Source organism: Neopsephotus bourkii, unplaced genomic scaffold (genome assembly GCF_033783945.1).
Source record: "Neopsephotus bourkii isolate Nb327-2 ecotype Australia unplaced genomic scaffold, CSIRO-AGI_Nbou_v1 NB_1637, whole genome shotgun sequence".
In the NCBI taxonomy this organism is placed as follows: domain Eukaryota; kingdom Metazoa; phylum Chordata; class Aves; order Psittaciformes; family Psittacidae; genus Neopsephotus; species Neopsephotus bourkii.
In genome coordinates this window covers 9547510-9569301 of record NW_026902112.1, presented here as the reverse complement: position 1 = coordinate 9569301, position 21792 = coordinate 9547510, and the positions used below count along the sequence as shown (strand labels likewise).

Here is a 21792-nt window from a genome sequence, read left to right as displayed (position 1 = left end):
TGGGCAGGGACCCCTTCCACTAGAGCAGCTTGCTCCAAGCCCCTGTGTCCAACCTGACCTTGAGCACTGCCAGGGATGGGGCAGTCACGGGGACATCGCTCCCATCCTGAGGGCATGGCTGGCATTTGGTCCCCATGGACACCACGAGCCCTCAGCACTGGAAGGGGCTGTACCAGCGCCTGTTGCCAAGGGCCGCTGTGAGGTGTCCCCACCTCTGCCTGGCTGCTGCTGCTCTGCTGAGCACCCCAGTGCGCTGTGTCCCGTGGGATCGGACCCACTGCACACCCTGCATGGCTGTGCCCATGCAGGCACCAGGCAGGGCTCAGGCCTCCTGCCCTCGCAGACCTGCTCCCCAGCAGCTCCAGCCTGGCTGCAGAGCACACACAGGATCCCAGAGCTCACCGGGGACATGGGATGTGCCCACAGGGGCTTTCATCCATGTCCATCCCTTGTCCACCTCCTGAACGATGGTGACAGCACAAACACCACGGAGCTGGGGTCCCATGCACCGGGCAGCTCTTCACACCCCAAAAAGGGGCAGGGGGCAGGCACACCGCAGGGAACCAGCCCTGGAGGCACACAGTGATGGTGCAGCAGGACAGGGCCTGAATCCTGGGGCCAAGGGCAGTGTTTGGCTCCTCTGGCCCTGGGAGCTGCAGTGGTGCCAAGCAGCACTGATTTGTCCTGGCACCCAGGGTGGCACAAAGGGGACCTGTGCTGAGGCACTGGGGTAAAGCACCATGGAGGGAGAAGGCAGACATGGGGGCAATCCGTAGGTCACATCCTGCTCTGTCCTCTGCCCCCAAGCAGCAGCTGGGACCCACATCAGTACCACATCAGCTGGAAATGGATGCAGAAACAGCAAGAGGGAGGTGACTCCTGGAGGGGTGAGGATGGGGTTTGCTTCATCCCCTCGGAAGAGCTGGCAGCAAAAGGCAGATTCAGTCTGTGCTGGTGGAGAAGGGGCCTTGGCCTGTGAATACACCCACAGCAGCCCATGGGGGCCTCTGGAGGCAGAGGAAGGGGCTGTTTCCCACCTCCCTGCATGGCCCTGGCACAGCCTCACTTCCCAAGCAGCTCCTGGCTGGAGCTGGGTTATTCCTAGCATCAAACCAATGCTGCCAGCCCCTGGTCTGAGGCACAGAACAGCTCCAGTGGGAAGGGACCCATAAGGACCATGGAGCCCAAATCCCCTGCCCCTCACAGGGCTACCTAAAACTGAACCATGCAGCACAGAGCAGCAACCAGGTGCTCCTTGACCACTGACGGTGCTGTGACCACGTCCCTCGGGAGCCCGTCCCAGTGACCAACCTCCTTCAAGAAGCAGCTTTTCCTGATGTCCCATCTGCACTTCCCCTGGTCCAGCTCCATCCCATTTCCTGCTCCCATCGCTGCTCACCAGAGAGATCAGTGCCTCCCTCCAGTGCCCCCCTTGAGGAAGGTGTAGGCAGCAGTGGGGTTGCCCCTCAGCCTTCTCCAAGGCAAAGCTCAGCTGCCCCCACAAGTCTTTGCCCTCAAGGCCTTTCTCAGGACACCCCTTTATGATCTGATGTCCTCCTGCTGTTGAGGTGACAACTGCACACACAGGGCTCCATGTGGGGCTCCCCGGCTCAGTGATCTCCCACAACAGCACCGGCTTCATTCACCTTCCCCTCCATCCTTACGCAGAGGCTCTCAGCCTTCCCATCACCAATGGGAGCATCACACACCACAACCCCTGCCTTACACCCAGAGCAGCTCCCCCCTGGCTGCAGGGGCTCTGCCTGGGCAAGGATATGGCTGCAAACCTCGTGTCCTGTTCACACGTAACCTGCACCCATGCTCTGAGAGAGACAACACTGAACAGAATCATAGAATCACAGAATGGTTTGGGTTGGAAAGGACCTTAACATCATCCAGTTCCAACCCCCTGACACAGGCAGGGACACCTCACACTAAACCATGGCACCCAAGGCTCTGTCCAACCTGGCCTTGAACACTGCCAGGGATGGGGCAGCCACAGCTTCTCTGGGCACCCTGTGCCAGCACCTCAGCACCCTCATGGGGAAAGGCCTGTGCCCAGTATTACATTCCTATTCAATACATTCCTTTTGAGTCTGTTAATAAAGGAATTCACAGGCATAAAAATGTCCATTTGCCAGCTCTGTCACCTCCCGTTTCCATCAGCTAGGAACAAACCCATTGGGAAGCAAACCCAGGTCTAAAGGGTGTCAGGAATGAAGGACAGACCAGGCAGTGGCAGGTTGGTGGCACTGGGGTCACCTGCAGCAAGTGACACTCCTGCACAGCGCTTGTGTGTGTGTGCACTGAGAATCCCTTCCTTCAGTGAATGATTCCATGTCAGCAGGGAGGAAATCAGGAATGGGGCAGCCACAGCCAGGAGGATAAATCACCAGCAGAAGCTGGGTTTAGAAAGGAGAATGTGTAGAAAGGAAGCAGGCACCTGCTCTCCAGAGCACACAGAGAGGGTAGGATTAGTGCTAAACATCACCATTCCTGCATCGTGCATTGAGTGACAAAGGGACAGGGGACAGAGAGGACAGAGTCAATGTAGTGTTTAATGTTCTTACATTGACAATTAAATAACTAAAGATGTAAAATTTCAGTTATCATCCTATGATAAAACCTTTCATCGGTACATTGGAAGAGTTAAGACTTTACACAGAGGTTCACACGTGGGCCTGCACGGGTCCATCTCTACTAACAGGAGCAGCCCATTTATTCCTTCTATTTACAGTACCTTAAATATTGTATCTCACTTTACTCAGCACTGATAATACACATACAACTCTTCTGCATTGGTTCACTTGGAGGTAACAGTCATGAATGGAGAAAACAATGTACAGCAGGAAGCGATTCGGGAATGCTGCTCGGAATCCTCAAGGCTGCAATGGGATAATGCTTGTTTTAGTAGCTAAGGAGCAATCTCAGGACTCCATGGGTTCTACACGAAGTAGCAGCAGTTCCTCTGATGCCAGGAACTGAAGGGAGGAGTGGCAGAGGTTTCTTGGTTGCTTCCAAAAGCAAGTATAATATATAATATACATGGCAATGAAATAAATAAGTGGTACAGATGAAACATCCCTAAAGCTCAGTTGCACAAACTTACAAATGCCAAGTGCTGTGTGCTGTTTCTGAAGGAAAACCAAGTTTAAAAGGTAAAACAGCATCAGGAGCATCCCAGGGTCTTGGTCAGCAGCAGGGAGCTTGCAGTGCTGCCAGGGAGAGCCTGTCAGTGTCTACACCTCGGATACATCACCATACACATACACACAGGGGTAATGGACACTCTTCCCAGCTACATCCAGCTGCTGGTTCAGGATGCTCCGTATTTACAATAACCCCATAAATCCAGCAAACACACCTGGTTCTTCTCTTTTCAGTGACCATTTCCAGCTATCCCAGGCTGTAGAGGGAGTACTGAATCCCAGTTTTTAGGCATTCCATGCCCAGCCTAGGAAGAGCTCCAGTGGAATTACTGAGCTGGCTTCACAGTACCCCAGTATGTTAGAGATTGGAAGGGACCTAAAAAGATCATCTAGTCCAATCCCCCTGCCGGAGCAGGAACACCTAGATATGGTTACACAGGAACGTGTCCAGGTGGGTTTTGAATGTCTCCAAAGAAGGAGACTCCACAACCTCCCTGGGCAGCCTGTTCCAGTGTTCCGTCACCCTCACTGAGAAGAAGTTTCTTCTCCAGTTTAAGTGGAACCTCTTGTGTTCCAGTTTGCACCAGCCTGGCCTCTAACCCCAACCCTTCCCAGCACCACAGACCAAGTTTAAAGCCAAACATCCCTCTTTTCACATTTCCCTTTCTTTATCCAATGTGCAGGAGCAGCACAAGGTGTGAGGAGAGATTCGACTGCCATTTCCTACAGCAATGTAGGGACTAAACTAACTCAATAAATAGAGAATAACACTGACAATGGGTTGAAATACATGCAAAATGCTGGAGTCAACGCAGCCTGAGGTCTTCCCTTCTTCCAGACAGGCTGATGGAGTTGGGTTAGCTTAACTACTCAGCTTTCCAAATGGCAATCTTCCCTTCTTCACTTCCAGAGCCACTGAGGACGTATCTGTCCTCTGCAGAGCACAGGGCCCTCACCGTGTCCGCGTGCCCAACCAGCTCCTTCTCCACAGTCTTCTTCTCAGCACTGACCACATAGATCTTCCCTTTGCTTTTGCCCTGCAGCCTTGCACTGCTGCCAACCCACATCTGGAGGAGAAACAGAAACCAGACCACAGTCACTTGTACTGCTTTACTTCTCAGTCCAGGACACGGTGGAGGAGTTTTGTGTTCCACATTGATATAGTGAGGGCTGGAAAAGGGAACACTGGGAAGTTCCTGTGTATGTGGTGATGTCTACGTCTGTCAGATTCCTGCCCAGTTTTGCCTTGGTGACTCATTTTGCCTCTGGTTCTACACATCCAGTGCACAGAATAAGGCAGAAGGTGTCACTTTCCTACTGTACGAACCACAACGTGCCTGTACCTCGAGTGCTGGGTGTTGCGAGAGCAGAGGAAACCCAGGGAAGAGCAACTAAAACCATCAAGAAAGGCACAGTTATCATATGAGCAGAGATGGAAACACCAGGACTCCACAGGCTGGAGGGAAGGCAGCTAAGGAGGATCACAGTGAGGTCTACAAGATCACAGAAGGGCAGAGAAGTAAATGTAGAACCATTGTTTAACCATCCCACAAGAGAGAAGTGAGGGAAACCAGCAAGAGTCCAGCTTCAGTTAAAGTACTTCTCTGTAACATGGCTGGCAGTGAACTTCTGGAACCTGCTGCTACAGGAACTGTGGCACCAGCAAGTTCAGAATGAAATCAGAGCCACAGAGACTAGGGCCAAAAACAGATAATAAGAAACCAGAGGCAGAGGTGCACTTCAAGCCTGTAGCAGGCAACCCCACCAATGCTTTTACTCTTCACCAGGCTGCAAGCTCATTCTCAGTAACTGCAGTGCTGTGTAGAAGAGGGGCATGGGTGCTCCTAGGACCACAGGCTTCAGGCTCCCCCTTGGACAACTGAGGCTGCCAAACTGCAAGATGAACCCTCAGGCTCAGGAGATGGACCACACAGGGAGACTGTCCACTTGTTCCTTCTGTATCTACGAGCTGGACTTCAGTGTTAGTTAAGTGGAGCGGAGCGAGGAGTAAGTGGAAGAGGAAAGGAACAAAGTTCTTAAGTATCACAGAATCCCAGATTGGTTTGGGTTGGAAAGGACCATAAAGCTCATGCAGTTCCAAAACCCTGCCACGGGCAGGAACACCTTCCACCAGAGCAGCTTGCTCCAAGCCCCTGTGTCCAACCTGGTCTTTAGTAAAGAATCCCACAACATTTAAACCAGTCCAAATGTCTCTCACCTGATTCTTAACTCTTATCATACAAGTGATCTCAGAGCAGTCCTGAAGATGAATCTTCTGTGGTGGACTTGAGAAATCTTTGGTGTTCCATATATACAGGTCACTACTCCCTGAGTAAGATGCCCACACTTCATCTCTCTAAACCAAGGAAAGAGACATTTAACATGAGCACACCTGACAAGAAGTATATTGTAGCAAGTACTATGGCTTGTAATGCTTCCTTTAAACTCTACTAGCAGTTTAAATAGAATACCTCAGGGAAGAGCTGGAAGCAGAGGAAGTAGGAGCACACATCCTTCAGGTGATGCTCAATTTTCAGCTGTAGTTGAAATTCATGCGTTGACACTACGAGTATGCAACTTCCAGTACCTTCAATATTAAAGACAAAGAGTAACAGAAGCACCTATTTCCTCCAACTTTATGAACCATGGAGACAAAAGACAAAGTAGAATGGATGCATCTAACAACTGTCTTGTTTCTTAATCAACAGTGAAATCTTTGAGGTACTTCTGCCTGTTTTTCACCAGCACCTACTTTTTAGGTCTGCTCTTTCTCCAAATGCCGGTTGCTGTTCTGTGGTTCTGTCAGCTTAAGAGCCCAGAAATGATGAGAGGAGAAGAAATAAACTCCTTAAAATTAGGACATCTCATACTTGGGTTCTCAAGTACACAATTATCTTCATCTGTAGAACTGAGACCAAGTGTCTGTGCTATGAAGTTAACAGGGATGAAGTTAAACCCAGCACAGCAACATCACTGCTGCCCATAACAGGACCAGGCACTTCCCAAGGCTTTAGCTGCTGCTCTGTTATGTTTGGATACAGGTTCCTGTGTATGGCAGTACTGAAAATCATGGAAGGGTTTGGGTTGGAAGGGACCTTAAAGCTCATCCAGTTCCAACCCCCTGCCATAGGCAGGGGCACCTTCCACTAGAGCAGCTTGGTCCAAGCCCCTGTGTCCAACCTGGCCTTGAACACTGCCAGGGATGGGGCAGCCACAGCTTCTCTGAATGACCTGAAGTTGCCATCTGTGAGTTTTGGAAACCTTATCTATAAAATGCTACTTAAACAGATGAAGCAGAGAATGGGGGAAGAACATCATGTACACGTGAGTTTGAGATTAATGCGTTGTTCTGTGCAATAGAACAGTGTGTTATGAGAAGATGTACTTTATGGGTTTTACTACTTGAGGAAGGAACTTACAGCACCACAGTTGGTCATTATGAAGCTTGATAGAAGTGAGATTTTGGCAGGGCAGCTGGAAGACACGGTTAACTTTCAGAGTGCTGATGTTCCAAGCAATCACGGTTCCATCTAAGCTGCTTGAGTATGCTTCACTGTTGGCACAGATTAAAGAATAACAACAACAGTACAGTGCCCGTTTGTGTTCAGAACAGAGGGCATGCACAGAAGAGTTACTTGCAAAATAACCAATTTTATAGTAAGCCAAATGAATGCTCTTCATTTCAGACACTGGCAGAGTAAAGCACAGGAATGATTTCTAACAGAAACTGGACTGAAGTCCAGAAGGCTTCAAGGGCAGATGCTGGCATTATTTCAATAGTAAACTATTAGATGGGTTCAGTTCTTTCAAATAAGGTGACCAGAATCTTGAGTGGAAGGAGCATGCCCATCCTCTGCCACCGAGGGGCCTAGGAAGGATCTAAATTTCTCTTCTTCCCTCACTTTATTCTAAGTAGCTGGCTCTAGACAGCTGAATGTTCATTTAAGCAACCAACAGCTCTGGGTCATAGAATCACAGAATGGTTTGGGTTTGAAAGGGCCTTAAGATCATCCAGTTCCAACCCCCTGCCATGTGCAGGGACACCTCACACTAAACCACGTAGTCCAAGGCTTTGTCCAGCCTGGCCTTGAACACTGACAGGGATGGAGCATTCACAACTTCCTTGGGGAACCCATTCCAGTGCCTCAGCATCCTCAAAATAAAGAACTTCTTCCTTATATCTAACCTGAACTTCCCCTGTTTCAGTTTAAACCCATTACCCCTTGTCCTGTCACTATAGTCCCTGATGAAGAGTCCCTCTCTAGCATCCCTATAGGCCCCCTTCAGACACTGGAAGCTGCTCTGAGGTCTCCACGCAGCTTCTCTTCTCCAGGCTGAACAGCCCCAACTTTCTCAGCCTGTCTCCATACAGGAGGTGCTCAAGCCCCTGATCATCCTTGTGGCCTCCTCTGGACTCACTCCAACAGCTCCATGTCCTTCTATTTCAGAAGGTTCCAACCCTTAAGCAAACCCCCCTAAACCCAGTTCCACCCACTGCCCCACTGGCAGAGCTGTGGCTGCTGTCTGGTCTGGCCTGGCCTGGAGTTGCTGCTCCCATGTGTAGACCACAGGTTAAGGCCTCCAACCAACACTCTTCCCAGTGCTACCAAAAGATCAAAAGCATTTTGCCTGGACAAAACAACAAATGTACTATTTGTTACAAAGAGGCAGGATAAATGCAGAAGCATGCTGCAAACATCCAGTTGATGATGTGCTCAAAGCAGAAGTGAAGTGTCTTTAAACTGCATCTGTATTGATTCTGCACTGGATGCTGCCAATTCCTGGCTACTCTCATCCTTGGCCAGAAAAGCATTCCTTTATCCTCTTTGTTCCAAAGTACATAATGCTCTTTCTCCCAAAAGGAAATACTTAAGTTTACCAACTACAATATGGGAGCTATAAAACCAGGCTAAATGAAGGCTGATGTTAGCAGGATAAGCCTCCCTGTTCCAAACAATACATTCTTTCTAACATCTAGGATAAACAGTCACTGATTTCCTCTATGAGCTCTATGTTAACTTCTTGCCTTTGTTTCAGTCAATGAAAGCACAATTGAATTGAATTGATTGACTGGATCATCTGGATCTTTAACTAGTCCTCTGTTCACTGATACCCAAATTCTCTAGGCTGGCTGTTCTAGCTACATAAAATGGCTTCTAGATTCTCCACATGTCCATGACCCCTCTGGTGGTAGAGACTTCCTTCACATTTGCCTGTATATACATATGTTTAAGGAGAAAACACTGTAACTGAGCATACCTGGGTACTCCATTCTTCTTGTCCACAATGATGTCTGTAACATCAGAGCGATGATCATTTAGTTGCTTATTACAGGACATACTGTGGGTGTTGATGATGTAAATATTGGAGTCTTGAGAACCAATCCACACTTGACTCTGTTCCACCATGATCATACAAGTCTGGGGAGAAAAAGCAGCATTCAATAAAATCTGGAAGATAAATCGCCCTTTAATGTAACATGGAAAAGGGCTACATTAAGATGTTACAATTTTCTGGTGATTACAGTAAGCGATCAAGGCTCAGAGCTCCAATATTCCATCCTTTGCTCTGCTCTATAAGTAATGAGAAAGGACTGATTTCTGCTGACTTTATCCTCCAGTAAATACGATTAATGCCTTATCCTGGTAACTGACTCAAAGCTGGGTTTCCTGGCCCAAACAAAGTAGAAGTTACAAAGAGCATCAGAGGAAAACACAGAAGTTGTGTTTCTGTCCTCTGGATTAGAAGCCACTGTAACTGATACAAATGCAGCTCCTACTTCAGTTAGAAGCAGTGTCTAAGAAAATACTGTCTTCTCCTTTATTGTCTCTGGAATGTCCTTTATTTCCCTTCTGACTCCCATCACTTCCAAACTTTCCTTCTCTTTTCTTTCTCTTCTTTAGAGCAGATCAGTACCTGACTCTTCTCCTGGACTTCCACCTTTCCTCCATCCAGCTCTTCATCATCAGCTTTACCTCTCCCTTTTTGACTCTAGCCCACTCTCATCCACAGCATCGTTCCTCAGCTTTCACACTGGTGACCTATCCAATCCCTTTTCTTGCACGTTTTTCACTCACCTGCAGCTCTGGTTCCCCTTTCATCAAGTTACTTTTTCTAGTGGTCTTTCATAAGCAACACTTTTTAACCTGCTGGTTGAGCCATCTTTTAGAGCAGTCTCCCATGCAGTATCAACCACCTGGTTTCCTTACACCTTGTCCCAATATCCAGTTCTTCAGCAAAGATGATATTTCATCTATTCTTAGGACTGCTCTTCTCACCTTCTCTTGATATTAATTGTCTTATTCTTAGTGATTAGGTAAGATGTAAGGAATAAGTTCTTCCCTGTGAGGGTGCTTAGGCACTGGCACAGCGTGCCCAGAGAAGCTGTGGCTGCCCCATTCCTGGCAGTGTTCAAGGCCGGGTTGGACAGGGCTTGAAGCAACTTGGCCTAATGCAAGGTGTCCCTGCCCATGGCAGGGGGTTGGAACTGGATGAGATTTAAGGTCCCTTCAACCTAAACCATTCTGTGATTCTACGATTTGTCCTCAACTGTTTCAAATCTGCCTTCCTGCCCCCAAAACCCATTCCTATCATTAGGCCAGCAGGCCCTCCCAGTATCCAATCCATCACTTCTCACCAGTGATGCTTCATTAGGAATCCATTTTCTCTCCTTTCCCTTCTTCTCAAAAATGGCCATTTCTTTACCTTAACTGAAGCCCAAATAACTCAAGTATCTTTCTATAGCTTTTATAGTCTGTGTTTCAGGGTCATATACACTTAAGCACAAAAGCACCAAGCTAAAGCAGCAAGTGCAACGTGTGGGCCAGTCTTACCAGTTTCGAGCGTCCCATTTTGAAGCAGTGCTGTTGAATAGACCAGGTAGATGCATCAAAGACCACCACTTTCCTCTCACTTAAAGCACACCACAGTTTCGGGTGAGCATTGCCAGGTCTTTCTGAAGGGTCAAGATGCCCTAGAAATGAAGCAGAGGAGATGAGGTAAAAGAAAATAAACCACTTTGGGAGACAGTGTGGGATGAAAACCATCTGTGTTGTGGAACTTGCATCACCAGCTCATGAATGACCCAGTTTTCACAATGACTTTGTGCATGCTCTCAACTATTTCTTGACCTCACTTCATCATTTAATCTCACATTTCCAAATCTTTCAGGGCAGAGATACTCTCTTTCACTGCTGACCAAGTACTTGGCTAACTGAAAATGCAAGAAAGCTTTTAAGCCCTGAAATGCAACTAATAAATCCACTTATTCTATCTACTCCATTCAATTTAGAAGCCTCCATACCACAAAAGAAGACAAGCACCACTGAACCCCCACCACTCACAGTGTTGCTCCTGCCCACTTTAACTCTGGAATCCCATTAACCTTCCTCCTTTTGTCTTAAGTTGCCCAAATATTAAGAATTCCATACAAACTTACATCAGAGGACCTGTAAGGTTATAAAGGTAAGTTAGGACCTTCCAGAGCTACCATGGCTGCTACCTAAATTCACACCCATTGAACACAGTCCCTAACTCTTCTTCTATTTCTTCTTCCAATGCTTTTTGAATTAAGTCAGATATAAATGTGCCAACCATCACAGAAAAGTTGACAAGGAAATCGATGTTTTCTAAGGGGTGGACTTAAGTTACATGCAATGACCAGTACATCAGATCACACACTATATACAATGAGAGGTACAGGCATGTAGGTCTGGGTGGGATTTCAAGTGTTTGATTTGGTGTTTCAATCAAACACCCCCACCGAAAAGGTCAGAAATAACACTGAATACTGATCAAAAGTGGAGCATCATTCATCCATCCTGCTCAGTAAAGGTGGCTGAAGTCTTAATGGGAAACTGGTACATTAAAACAAAACTGCAGTCTATTGTAAGGCATATACACACAGGAAGACAAATTAAGACTGCAAAAGCTAAGCCTTGGAGTATCTTAATATGCAACATTACTGTTATTTCTTAACGATTTTCTGGTTTAGTATGCAACATACAACAAAGGAATGTCAGGATGTAACAAAATGAGGCAGTCACAATAGCAGGTGTTAGGAGATAACGTGCTTTAGAGGCTAATTAAAGCTGGCTGACATAAAGCAAGTAATACATCACTGTACCTGGTGTATAAAGCAAGACATCAATTGCCTGTGGAAATGTCTCACCAGCTGAGGGATTGATCTTGTGCTTTAATGTCTCTGAAGTTGTTTTGGGGACCATCATAGGCACTAAAATAGATGTTTAAAAGGTCACGAAGTGCACACTTGAGCTTGAAATCGACCTATAATTCTTAGGAAGTAATAATTCTGCACCATTTATTCACATCTCTCATTTTCTTTCCCTATATTAGCTCACCAGGAGAGCCCAAACAGCATTTGTATGCATTCTGGTAGCAGAAGTATGCAACACACGAGCAGTCCAAACAGCCAAAACAAATCCACAGCATCCAACACGGAGACAGAATGTTCAGATGCACAGAAGGAAGAATAAAAACCAATCCCTAAGCTTTCTGTTAATGCTATTTACTAAACTACATCTGTGAAAGTGCAGTCAAAAATCTTTTTATATTGCTACAGTTTGAAAACCAGAACATAAACAGAAAGAGCTGAGACAGATGATGCAAACCCAGCAGGCTTTGTAGCCCTGCCATGTGACTGACCTTCATTCTTCATCCTGTCAAAATAAGACAGTTTAGAGGCTGCATATATGGTTTTGGAGGACTGCAGGGTGCCAACCACAGCATCCATCAGGAGAACGTTTGTCAGTGCTTGCTGAATATATTGAGGATCCTAAAGACAAAAGTCATACTGTAGTTTATCTGCTGCTCATCAATCTCACAAGTCTCCATGTCACACCCACGTCATGCTCAGCACAAGCACTAGATACAGCATAATTCACGCTGCTTCAGTCAAACATCACATGTTCCATCCCCAAACAAGGTCATGGAGCAGGGTGCTAGGAGCCAGTGTTAATTCATTACTCTGAATTACTACATTTTCACTAGTAAATTCAGCAGTCATGAAGAATTATGTGGTTTAAATGGAAACCCTGCTTGTATGGTCCATTTTCTGCAGGTTTCTGTGGCAGAAGCATGCATTTTGGCTCTATTTGTTGAAAGGATCTACAGTCATCACGGCTCCAGCATGACAAAACTCTTTCGATACATTTTGAAGCAAGGTGGGACCACACTCCCACATTGTGAACTTCAGAAACACAGTCACAGTCACAGAACTAGTGAGTAAATTAAAAGTTCCATGCCAACGGATGAGAAAAACAATGCTATATTGTTAAACGTAGTATCTTTTTTATTTCTTTTTAGTTATTCCAGAAGTATTATGCCCAGAGAAGCTGTGGCTGCTCCATCCCTGGCAGTGTTCAAGGCCAGGTTGGACACAGGGGCTTGGAGCAACCTGGCCTAATGGAAGGTGTCCCTGCCCATGGCAGGGAGTTGGAACTGGATGAGCTTTAAGGCCCCTTCCAACCCAAACCATTCTATGAGTCTGTAAGTTTATTACTTAGCTATTGTTGGCTGAAACCTCGAAGTTCTGATTGATGCATGAACTATTTAGAACAGAGACAGAAAGCACATATTTAGTTAGAAACTCACATATTTATACCTTGTGATCATCTGCCATTTTCTTTCCAGCCCACATCTCTTTCACTATCAGGTACCAGAGATCACACTCAGTTTTCAGGTTAGCTTCAAAGACTTCTTTTTTAGATAACGTTTTAATTCTCAGAGTGGGTATTCTCAAAAGAAGGAAAGCCACGGTTGTGCTTTTAACATCCTGGAAAGGTATGGAAAACAGAAAACTAGGAAGATGTACCATGCAATCAAAGGTAAGGTGCAGCACTACAGGGCAACTTCCTCTAGCTACACCTGTAATTGTGTATAGAGAATTATTTCAATTGTCCATACCCACTGCTAAGCAGAGATGGTTTTGTGAAAATCTAAGTTCCAAACATCATGCAACAAACAATATTACAGAAGTTTTTGGTTCACAGACCCAGGATTTTGTCTTATCACTTTATGTTACTGACTCCAGAGTGTTTCCTACACTCCTTACTGAAACTTTGAAAGATGGGTTATATTGTCCGACAGAACATGGCTTACAGCCCTAGGCATGAAAAAGAACAAGAAGTTACTTGATACTCACCTCAATATCCCTGAAAGCAGCAATCTGGACATAGCCAGGACGTCCTCCCTCAGTCAGAAGGAACAAGCGCTTCTGGGTCAGAGCTATTTTTCCTACACCATAGTTAGTTTTAACTGAGGAGGATAACTTGTAGACACATTCATTTTTATCTAGATTCTCTATTACTGTCGGTGGCAGATTCACCTCTTGAGCTTCTGCTTCAGTTTCTTTCCAGTAGTTGTAGAAATCTCTGAATGTTTCAGGGTCAATTTGTTTCTGATGGCCTAAAGGAAATATTAAAACCCATTTACTGTAAGATACTATTATACAGATCTGCACAGGAAGATAGCTTTACAAAGAGAACAACTTCCAAAACATGCCTCTAAAAGCAAAATGTGTGAGCAAGGCACAAAAACTAACAAAAAATTGGCCTGGAAAACAGTTAAAAGAGACAAAGCAAGATTCCTCTGCAGTTAGTGTATGCCAGAGTAGTGTGGAAGGGAGGATGCATCCTGCATCCTCCATCATGCCAGATGCATCCTCCCTTCCACCCTACTCTGTGGATGGAGAGAGCAAGAGCTGTGCAAATCTTGCTATATTAAATCATGCCCAAAACTCAGTCAGCCAAAGGAAAAGGATTTGTGCTTCCCTAGTGAACTGACTACTTTTCTGTATGACTTTCCAGCTCTTTAACAAATCCTACTATATTCCATACCTACCAACTTGGGATAAAACATGAAGTTGTAACAGTTAAAGAATTCAGTAATAGGAATCCAAAGTCATTAACTGTTCTAAGAATTCAAGTGTTTGGACAGCAGAGTATCAAACAGACATAAATTCTTGTGAGCTGTGTGCTACCTCTGGCTTCAGCAAGTCTTCCTGTTTCGACCAAGGTATAATCTTTTGTGGCCACAAAATGCAAGAGGTACCAGAGGAACCAGGCGCAGAAAGAGAACTGAATAGCATTTCATAAAAGCACTCTCAGATTATGTTCTTCAAAATTAATCACAAGATTCAGATCTCATTCAGGAGAGAAGAAAGCTCTACCAGATACAAGCATAACTTCCCTTTCACGATGATGACCATCCAGGAGAAGTTTAACAGTAGCAACTGGAGTTCCAGATTTCAACAGAATCCCAGAATGGTTTAGGTTGGAAGGGATCTAAAGCTCTTCAGCTCCAACCCCCTGCCACGGGCAGGGACACCTTCCACTAGAGCAGCTTGCTCCAAGCCCCTGTGTCCAACCTGGCCTTGAACACTGTCAGGGATGGGGCAGTCACAGCTTCTCTGGGCACCCTCTTTTGGTAATTTTTAACAGACTGCCACCTTGCCATGTTACCTACTGCTTTTACAACGGGTGGCTCTGGGCAACCTGCTCTAGTTGACGATGTCCCTGCTCATCATTGCAGGGGGGTTGGAGTAGATGACTTTTGAAGGCCCACTCCAACCCAAACCATTCTATGATTCCGTAATTCAAACACAGAGGTATTTTTCATTAGCAATCAGAACAGTCCAGTATTCAATTTACTTTTAATCTAAACCAAAGCAGAACTACACACCATCAGGTATCAAAACTACCTCACCTACACAACATGAAAAATGGTAAATTGTGTGCCTTTGATTTCTTGTCTTTATTGTGGATTCAAGACACAATATATTTCTGTATACATTAAATCTACCTCCATAATTTTCCTATTCAAATAAAATTGTCCGTAACTCTCGCAAATTGTGAATTTTTAGAGTTCCATAAAATCTGAGTAAAAATTAAAAACAACTGGAGACGAAAAAAAAATATTTTGGTTCAGAAAAAGAAAGGTTTGAAATTGCCATTGCACCAAGATAAATGCTCGCTAAAAACATAACTTACACTCACCTACGGTTAGGGCATCAAACAACCGATGGATAGTGTCTATGTCTTTGACAATCCCAGATTCCTGGATCCGCTTCACAAAGTCATCCAGTTGCATGTGAGTTTTTGGCAACTCAAAGTTTTTTACATGGTCATCTATTTTCATAACTTCTCTTTGGTTTTCCATCACTCGACTTATCAGCTTCTTCAGCTCAGGCTTGCGGTCCGCTTGCAAGCGCTCAGCAGGGGCCATGGTTTCCACTATTTTCCTTACAAGATCAGTAGGGAAAATTCTCAAGTCTGTTTTGTCTAAGTTCTGAAAGTCAGAAAGTGCATTGAGTAGTTTCCCTTGCATCAAGCTAATAAGTCCCCGGAGGTAGAAGTACCGTGCTAGCAGTGCGGAGTTATCAGGCGGTAAAGTGTTTATAGCTTTGCTGAGGTGGTTATAGAAGTCTGTGTAGTAGGAGTGAACACACTGGAAGATCAGAGGAAAGTGGATTTCTGGGATTTTGAATGTACTGATTGATTTGGAGGGCATTCGCACAGCTGAAAGCAAACAGAAGGTACACTGGTCAGTGTAAGCAGTGAATTAATGTGCAAATGTCTTCACAACCACTGAAGACTACCATGAACAACAAAACCAATCCCCATCACAGCAACAAGCAATCCCATCACATGAAATTCAAGTAAGATTACAGTCATGCTAGGGACACAAATATATCCATCAGAGTGTTCCCTGATCTGGCAATAACAACTTTGGGGAAGTTAAAAAAGGAAAAAAATAGTAAGAAAAGATGCTGGGTTCCATCAACAAGGGCACCACCAGCAAAGATGAAGATGCCATTATCCCACTCTACTCAGCTTGCCAGGCCGCACCTGGAATACTGTGTTCAGTTTTATTCCCTGCTTTAAAAAAAGATGTGGACAGGCTGGAGAGGGTCCAGAGAAGGGCCACTAAGTTGATCCAAGGATTGGGAAGCTGTGTGAGGAAAGGCTGAGACAGCTGGGCCTGTTCAGCCTAAAGAAAAGAAGGCTCAGGTGAGACCTTATCACCATGTTCCAGTATTTAAAGGGTGGCTACAAAGAAGACAGGATCCCTCTTTATAAGGAGTCACATGGAAAAGACAAGGGGTGATGGGCAGAAGTTACTCCTGGGGAGATTCCAACTGGACACAAGAGGGAAATTTGTCACAAGGAGAACAGTCAGCCATTGGAATAATCTCCCCAGAGAAGTGGTGATTCCCCAGTGTTGGACACATTCAAGACTGGGCTGGACACAGTACTGAGGCATCTAGTCTAGGTCATGCTTCGCCTATATAGGTTGGACCAGATGATCCTTGAAGTCCCTTCCAACCTCATATTCTATGTTTCTACCATCCTATGATTCTATGAAAAAAGGGGAAAATCCCACCATACAGTCTCTGTAGGCCTTGCTTTGTTAAGAAGTGCTAGGCTTATATTTAAAGGTAGTGGAGAACTGGACATAAGGTGGGTGAGGACTGAACATGGTTCTGGCCTCAGGAAGCAATTCTCCAGTGTCAATCATACCGTGACCAATCGGTCTTTTGTCCTGCAGTAAAACTTCCAGCAGGCTACAGACTGATTCCACAGGCATGGAGAAACACAGAGGGATCCCAGCTCAAAATGCCTCAGCTCACCCGTTCCTTCCACCATCTGACACTGCTCCTGTGAAAATATCACCCACAGAGACAACAGGAAAGACCCTGTATTTGTTCATTCTTCCCTTACCAACTCCTGTTTCTAGTTTTCGAAGGGAAGATTTTCTGGTGGGGACCTCTGGCAGCTTGATCTCCTGCAGATCAGGCATACTGATCACCATCCGCCTGCTCACCACGTACTGGGGGCTGAATCGTTTCGAAGCCATTTTCTCCATAGTCAGTCTTCTTGGGGTATGAAACATCAAGTTAAAGCTGAGAGAAATAAAAATAATATATAAGCAGGTTTAAAACTCAGTATACTCACACAGTATATTATTACTTTTTTTGTGTAATAGCATTCATTTATAATTCTAGCACCAATCTACAGTTTCAGCAGCCATGTCTGGACATCTTCATATCACCCTTTTAAATCTAAATTATAAAAGAACCATAGAATGGTTTGGGTTAGAAAGGACCTTAAGATCATCCCATTCCAATCCCCTGCCATGGGCAGGAACTCCTCACACTAAACCATGTTGCCCAAGGCTCTGCCCAACCTGGCCTTGAACACTGCCAGGAATGGAGCATTCACAACTTCCTTGGGTAACCTGTTCCAGTGCCTCAACAACCTCACAATAAAGAACTTCTTCCTTATATCTTACCTGAACTTCCCCTGTTTCAGTTTGAACCTATCCACCCCTTGTCCTACTGCTACTGTCCCTGATGAAGAGTCCCTCTCCAGCATCCTTGTAGCCCCCTTCAGACACTGGAAGCTGCTCTGAGGTCTCCACGCAGCCTTCTCTTCTCCAAGCTGAACAGCCCCAATGTTCTCAGCCTGTCTCCATACGGGAGCTGCTCCAGCCCCGATCACCCTCATGGCCTCCTCAGGACTTGTTCCAACAGTTCCATGTCCTCTTTATGTTGAGAACACCAGCCTACCAAGTAGTCATGATCCCATTCACAGATGACCTGATCTCATAACAATAGTAAATGACTTTCATCACTAATATCAGCAGAAGATTCAAAACAAGAATAAGGAATGGGAAAACTTTACCTGTCTTCTTCAGTGTGGGTACTCAAGTCCATTCGAGCAAAAGCATCCATCTTTCTATTCAAACGAGCTTTAAGAAAAGAGTGAAACATGTAGGTCTCTAAGACCTGTGAGACACAAACTGGTTAACTGTTGATCATTAATGACATCCATTATTACACAGCACAGTTTTATTACCATCTTCTGCTCATTTTTATTACCATTACACAAGCAAAGCTGAGAACTTCTAATGTAGCAAGCACAAACCCAAAAGTACTTGATAGCTTCAACAACAGAACACTAACTCAGCTTCTGTCCACCTTCTATACTCTCAGGATATATTCTTAGTGGCAAACAGGAATCTCAGACTGCCCTCCAAAAGATGAAACCAAACAAAAATGAGGACTACTGAGCTAAACAGAAAGGTTTAACAGTATATTTAACTAAGTAACTGCTAATATTGTCTGTGGTTTGGAGTAAGAAGTTTGTGGCACTCTAAGCCCACATAATGTCATCAAACTGAAAAGAGAAGTGACTCATCTTCTGGTAAACCCCAAAGTTGTCCCTGCTGAGGTAATTGTTGTGGTGTCATCCAGAAATCATTCCTAAAAGGGCAAATTGCTACTTTTAGGATAAAGGACACCATAAAAAATGCCAAGTGTAAAGAGAAAGTTGAAAGCCACCATCTCCTACTACTGCCAATGAAACAAGATGAAAGCTAGGATCTGAGGCAATACAACATGAATAATACGTAAATGTCAGTTCTAGCACAGGGTTTTTTAATATTATTTGTAATAAACTATTCAGAAAACTAATCTGTTCATCAAATCAAAAGGAAACTTAATCAGGAGACAGTGTTATTCTAATCAGGAATCCTGTCTTTGTGCTTATACAACCTCCAGTGTCTACAAACTCACTGACAGAGTTGTACCTTTGAATGCTACCATGCAAAACTTACTTTGATTAATGATGTATCCCAGAAGTTTTCCTAAAGTACCTTTGTTAGTCTTGAAAAAACACAAAACAACGCCCAAAACCCACTGACCAGACATCAGTGTATTGCTGTCACGTGTTTAAACAGCAAATGAGAAAGATTCATAAGTACTGGAGGTCCTCTGAAATGAATGGAAGTATTTCACCAGTAAATAGGCCATTCTTACCCAAGATGACTCTTACCAATTCATTTGCAACATACCCTGTAAAAGAGCATTCAGGTTCGTGCTTTTAAGGATTTCTCCAGCAGATGGCATATTATGGTGGCAATTGTATGTACAGGAGCTGACAACCTGAGGGAACTGAGTCTTTGGAGTTCTCCCAGTATAGTTCTAGATACCACTAGTAACTGTTCCATACTGAGTTCTCTTTAAAGATTTCCTGAAAAGCAAACCTGCCACTATGTTACTTAGTATTTCAGCAAGTCAGCTCCTCAAAGTGCTTCTTAAATGTGCACATCTCAATTTTAAACAAACTTCAAATTTCAATCCATAAAATTGTCTATTTCATTTACAGCATTAGAAACTGCTACTGAAAATAGTTTCATTATTTCCAGCCACTTGAAATCAGAATGTTTCCCATTAATTTCTCCCCTGATGACATATTAATAGGTTCTTTTTAGTTCTTCCTGTTTGCTTTCCACAATGTTTGCTTGTGTTGGAAGCTTTATCCAACAAACGCTCTTTCCTATTTAAGATTCATCAGCTTATCTTTGACTTGCCAGATATTCTGCCGAGTTTGGCAGCTACTGCTTCAGTAACATGAGATGCTTCTCTGTTTCCTTCACACGCTGACATCTCCTTTGAACAGATGTTCAGAAATGTTTCTTATCATATGTTTGAGGTTGGGAACAAACCAGGAAACAACAAAGGTGTTATCAACCACAGCCTGTTGATGTTAATGAACAGCTCTGCTTGCCAGGTGTAAAACAGTTACTCCTGAGAGCCAGCTGCCAAATTCTAGTGGCAGATGAAACCTCTGCATCTTTCAGATGCAGCCATGGAATGTAATTAAAAGCAAATAAGAAATGGAAGATGCAGTATTCGCATGCCTTGTTAAACCTTTGCTTTGCCTCACAGGTTTGTTAAACAAGCCATAGCATCTCCAAAAAAGAAGTGAAGACACACTCAATAACACTTTACTTTTGAAAAGCTTAAATAACAGCATATGGCTTACACTTGGTTAGACTAAGAAGCTACTTAATGAAGTACCTGTTATAAACTACTACGTAAATTACATCAAAGGGTGCAAGAAGCTGAGAAAGATGTCCTGAACCCCCTCAGAAACCAGGCATTGACCAGACACCCCCAGTTCAGGGTTACAGTCTTCCAAACAATCATTTTTTTCATTTAAGTGAGCTTTTTATTTGGCTAAGGACACTTAAAAAACCACATGCTGAAAGCAGGCATTGAGAACTCCACATGCTGTTGCTCAGGCTGCAGATAAAACAGGTACTTCATAGAGTCATAGAATAGTTAGGGTTGGAAAAGACCTTAAGATCATCAAGTTCCAACTCCTCTGCCATGGGCAGGGACACCTCACACTAAACCATGTCACCCAAGGCTTCGTCCAGCCTGGCCTTGAACACTGCCAGGGATGGAGCATTCACAACCTCCCTGGGCAACCTATTCCAGTGCCTCACCACCCTTACAGGAAAGAATTTCCTCCTTATATCCTATCTAAACTTCCCCTGTTTAAGTTTTAACCCGTTACCCCTTGTCCTATCACTACAGTCCCTAATGAAGAGCCCCTCCCCAGCATCCCTATAGGCCCCCTTCAGATTCACAGAATCCAGAATGGTTTGGGTTGGAAGAATCCTTAAAGAACATCAAGTTCCAGCCCTAACCTGATCCCTGGCTGCTCAAGACAATTGCTCTGTATTCCTCCTCCCAGGCTGCCTGTCCTTGCTGCCACTCTCTGTATGCTTCCTTTCTGTGCTGAGTTTGTTCAGGAGCTCCTTGTTCATCCACACAGGCCTCCTGGTGTTCTTGCCTGATTTCATCTTTGTCAGGATGCATCAGTCCTGAGATTGAAGGAGGCGACCCAGGAATATTAAGCAGCTTTCTTGGGCTCCTCTTCCCTCCAGGGCTTTATCCCATGGTACTCGACCAAGCAGATCCCTGAAGAGGCCAAAGACTGCCTTCCCAAAGTCCAGGGCAACGAGCTTGCTGTGCACCTTCCTCACTGCCCTGAGTATCTCAAACTCCACCATTTCATGGTCACTGCAGCCAATGCTGCCCTTGAGCTTCACATTCCCCACCAGTCCCTCCCTCTTGGTGAGATCAAGCTCCAGCACCTCCCCTCACTGGCTCATCTATCACTTGGAAAAGGAAGTTATCACCAACACATTCCAGGTACCTCATGCATTTATACCCTGCTGTGTTGTCCCTCCAACAGATCAGGGTGGTAAAGTCCCCTGTGAAGACCAGGGCTTGTGAACATAAATCTTTCTGGTCAGGTGGCCTGTAACAGACCCCTTCAATTTGAGTTCCCTTCTACTGTGCTCACAGGCTTGAGAAAACTCATGTCTATGTATGGGCTTTGGTCAAAACAATTAGAACAAGTGCCTGTGCTTCAATTTAGATGCAGCTTAACTGACCATCTGCCATAGGTTAATCTCACCCCTGAGGAATTACATATAATTTGCTCTGGAATTACAGAGTACCTTGCTCTCTAGAATGCTGGCTACTATTTTATCTGCTTATAGTAAATAAAAGAAGTTTTGGAAAGCATTCTGTGAAAGTTGGTGGTTCAACACCACCACACATGCCAAACTGTGACCATCCTATTGTTACTTGGCATTAATTCTAAAATACAGCTTAACCACAGAGATACACAATGTATTTAACATTACATTTACCTTTCTGTAAAATGGCTGGTCTCCAATTGCCCTTGTTTTCAGGAATTCTTCACTGTTGAACACTCTGTGTTCATAATTTAGATGGTCTTTGACCCCCCTGGAGACAAAAAAT

The 21792-nt window shown here is 44.8% G+C and overlaps 1 protein-coding gene across 2 annotated transcripts in view; it reads right to left on the bottom strand.

The window, feature by feature from the left end:
• Positions 1-3730: 3730 nt before the first annotated feature.
• Positions 3731-21792, bottom strand: part of DENND3 (DENN domain containing 3) — a 38634-nt gene continuing 20572 nt past the window's right edge. For both annotated transcript variants that reach the window (XM_061374164.1, XM_061374165.1), the window contains 14 exons: positions 21681-21777; positions 17852-17955; positions 16889-17070; positions 15164-15685; positions 13312-13574; positions 12772-12942; positions 11814-11943; positions 11275-11382; positions 9983-10122; positions 8409-8569; positions 6569-6702; positions 5621-5736; positions 5368-5505; positions 3731-4216 (listed from right to left, as the gene is read on the bottom strand). In XM_061374164.1, the coding sequence (XP_061230148.1) occupies positions 4016-4216; positions 5368-5505; positions 5621-5736; positions 6569-6702; positions 8409-8569; positions 9983-10122; positions 11275-11382; positions 11814-11943; positions 12772-12942; positions 13312-13574; positions 15164-15685; positions 16889-17070; positions 17852-17955; positions 21681-21777 (2467 nt within the window). In that variant the 3' untranslated portion in view covers positions 3731-4015. The remainder of the gene's footprint in view (positions 4217-5367; positions 5506-5620; positions 5737-6568; positions 6703-8408; positions 8570-9982; positions 10123-11274; positions 11383-11813; positions 11944-12771; positions 12943-13311; positions 13575-15163; positions 15686-16888; positions 17071-17851; positions 17956-21680; positions 21778-21792) is intronic.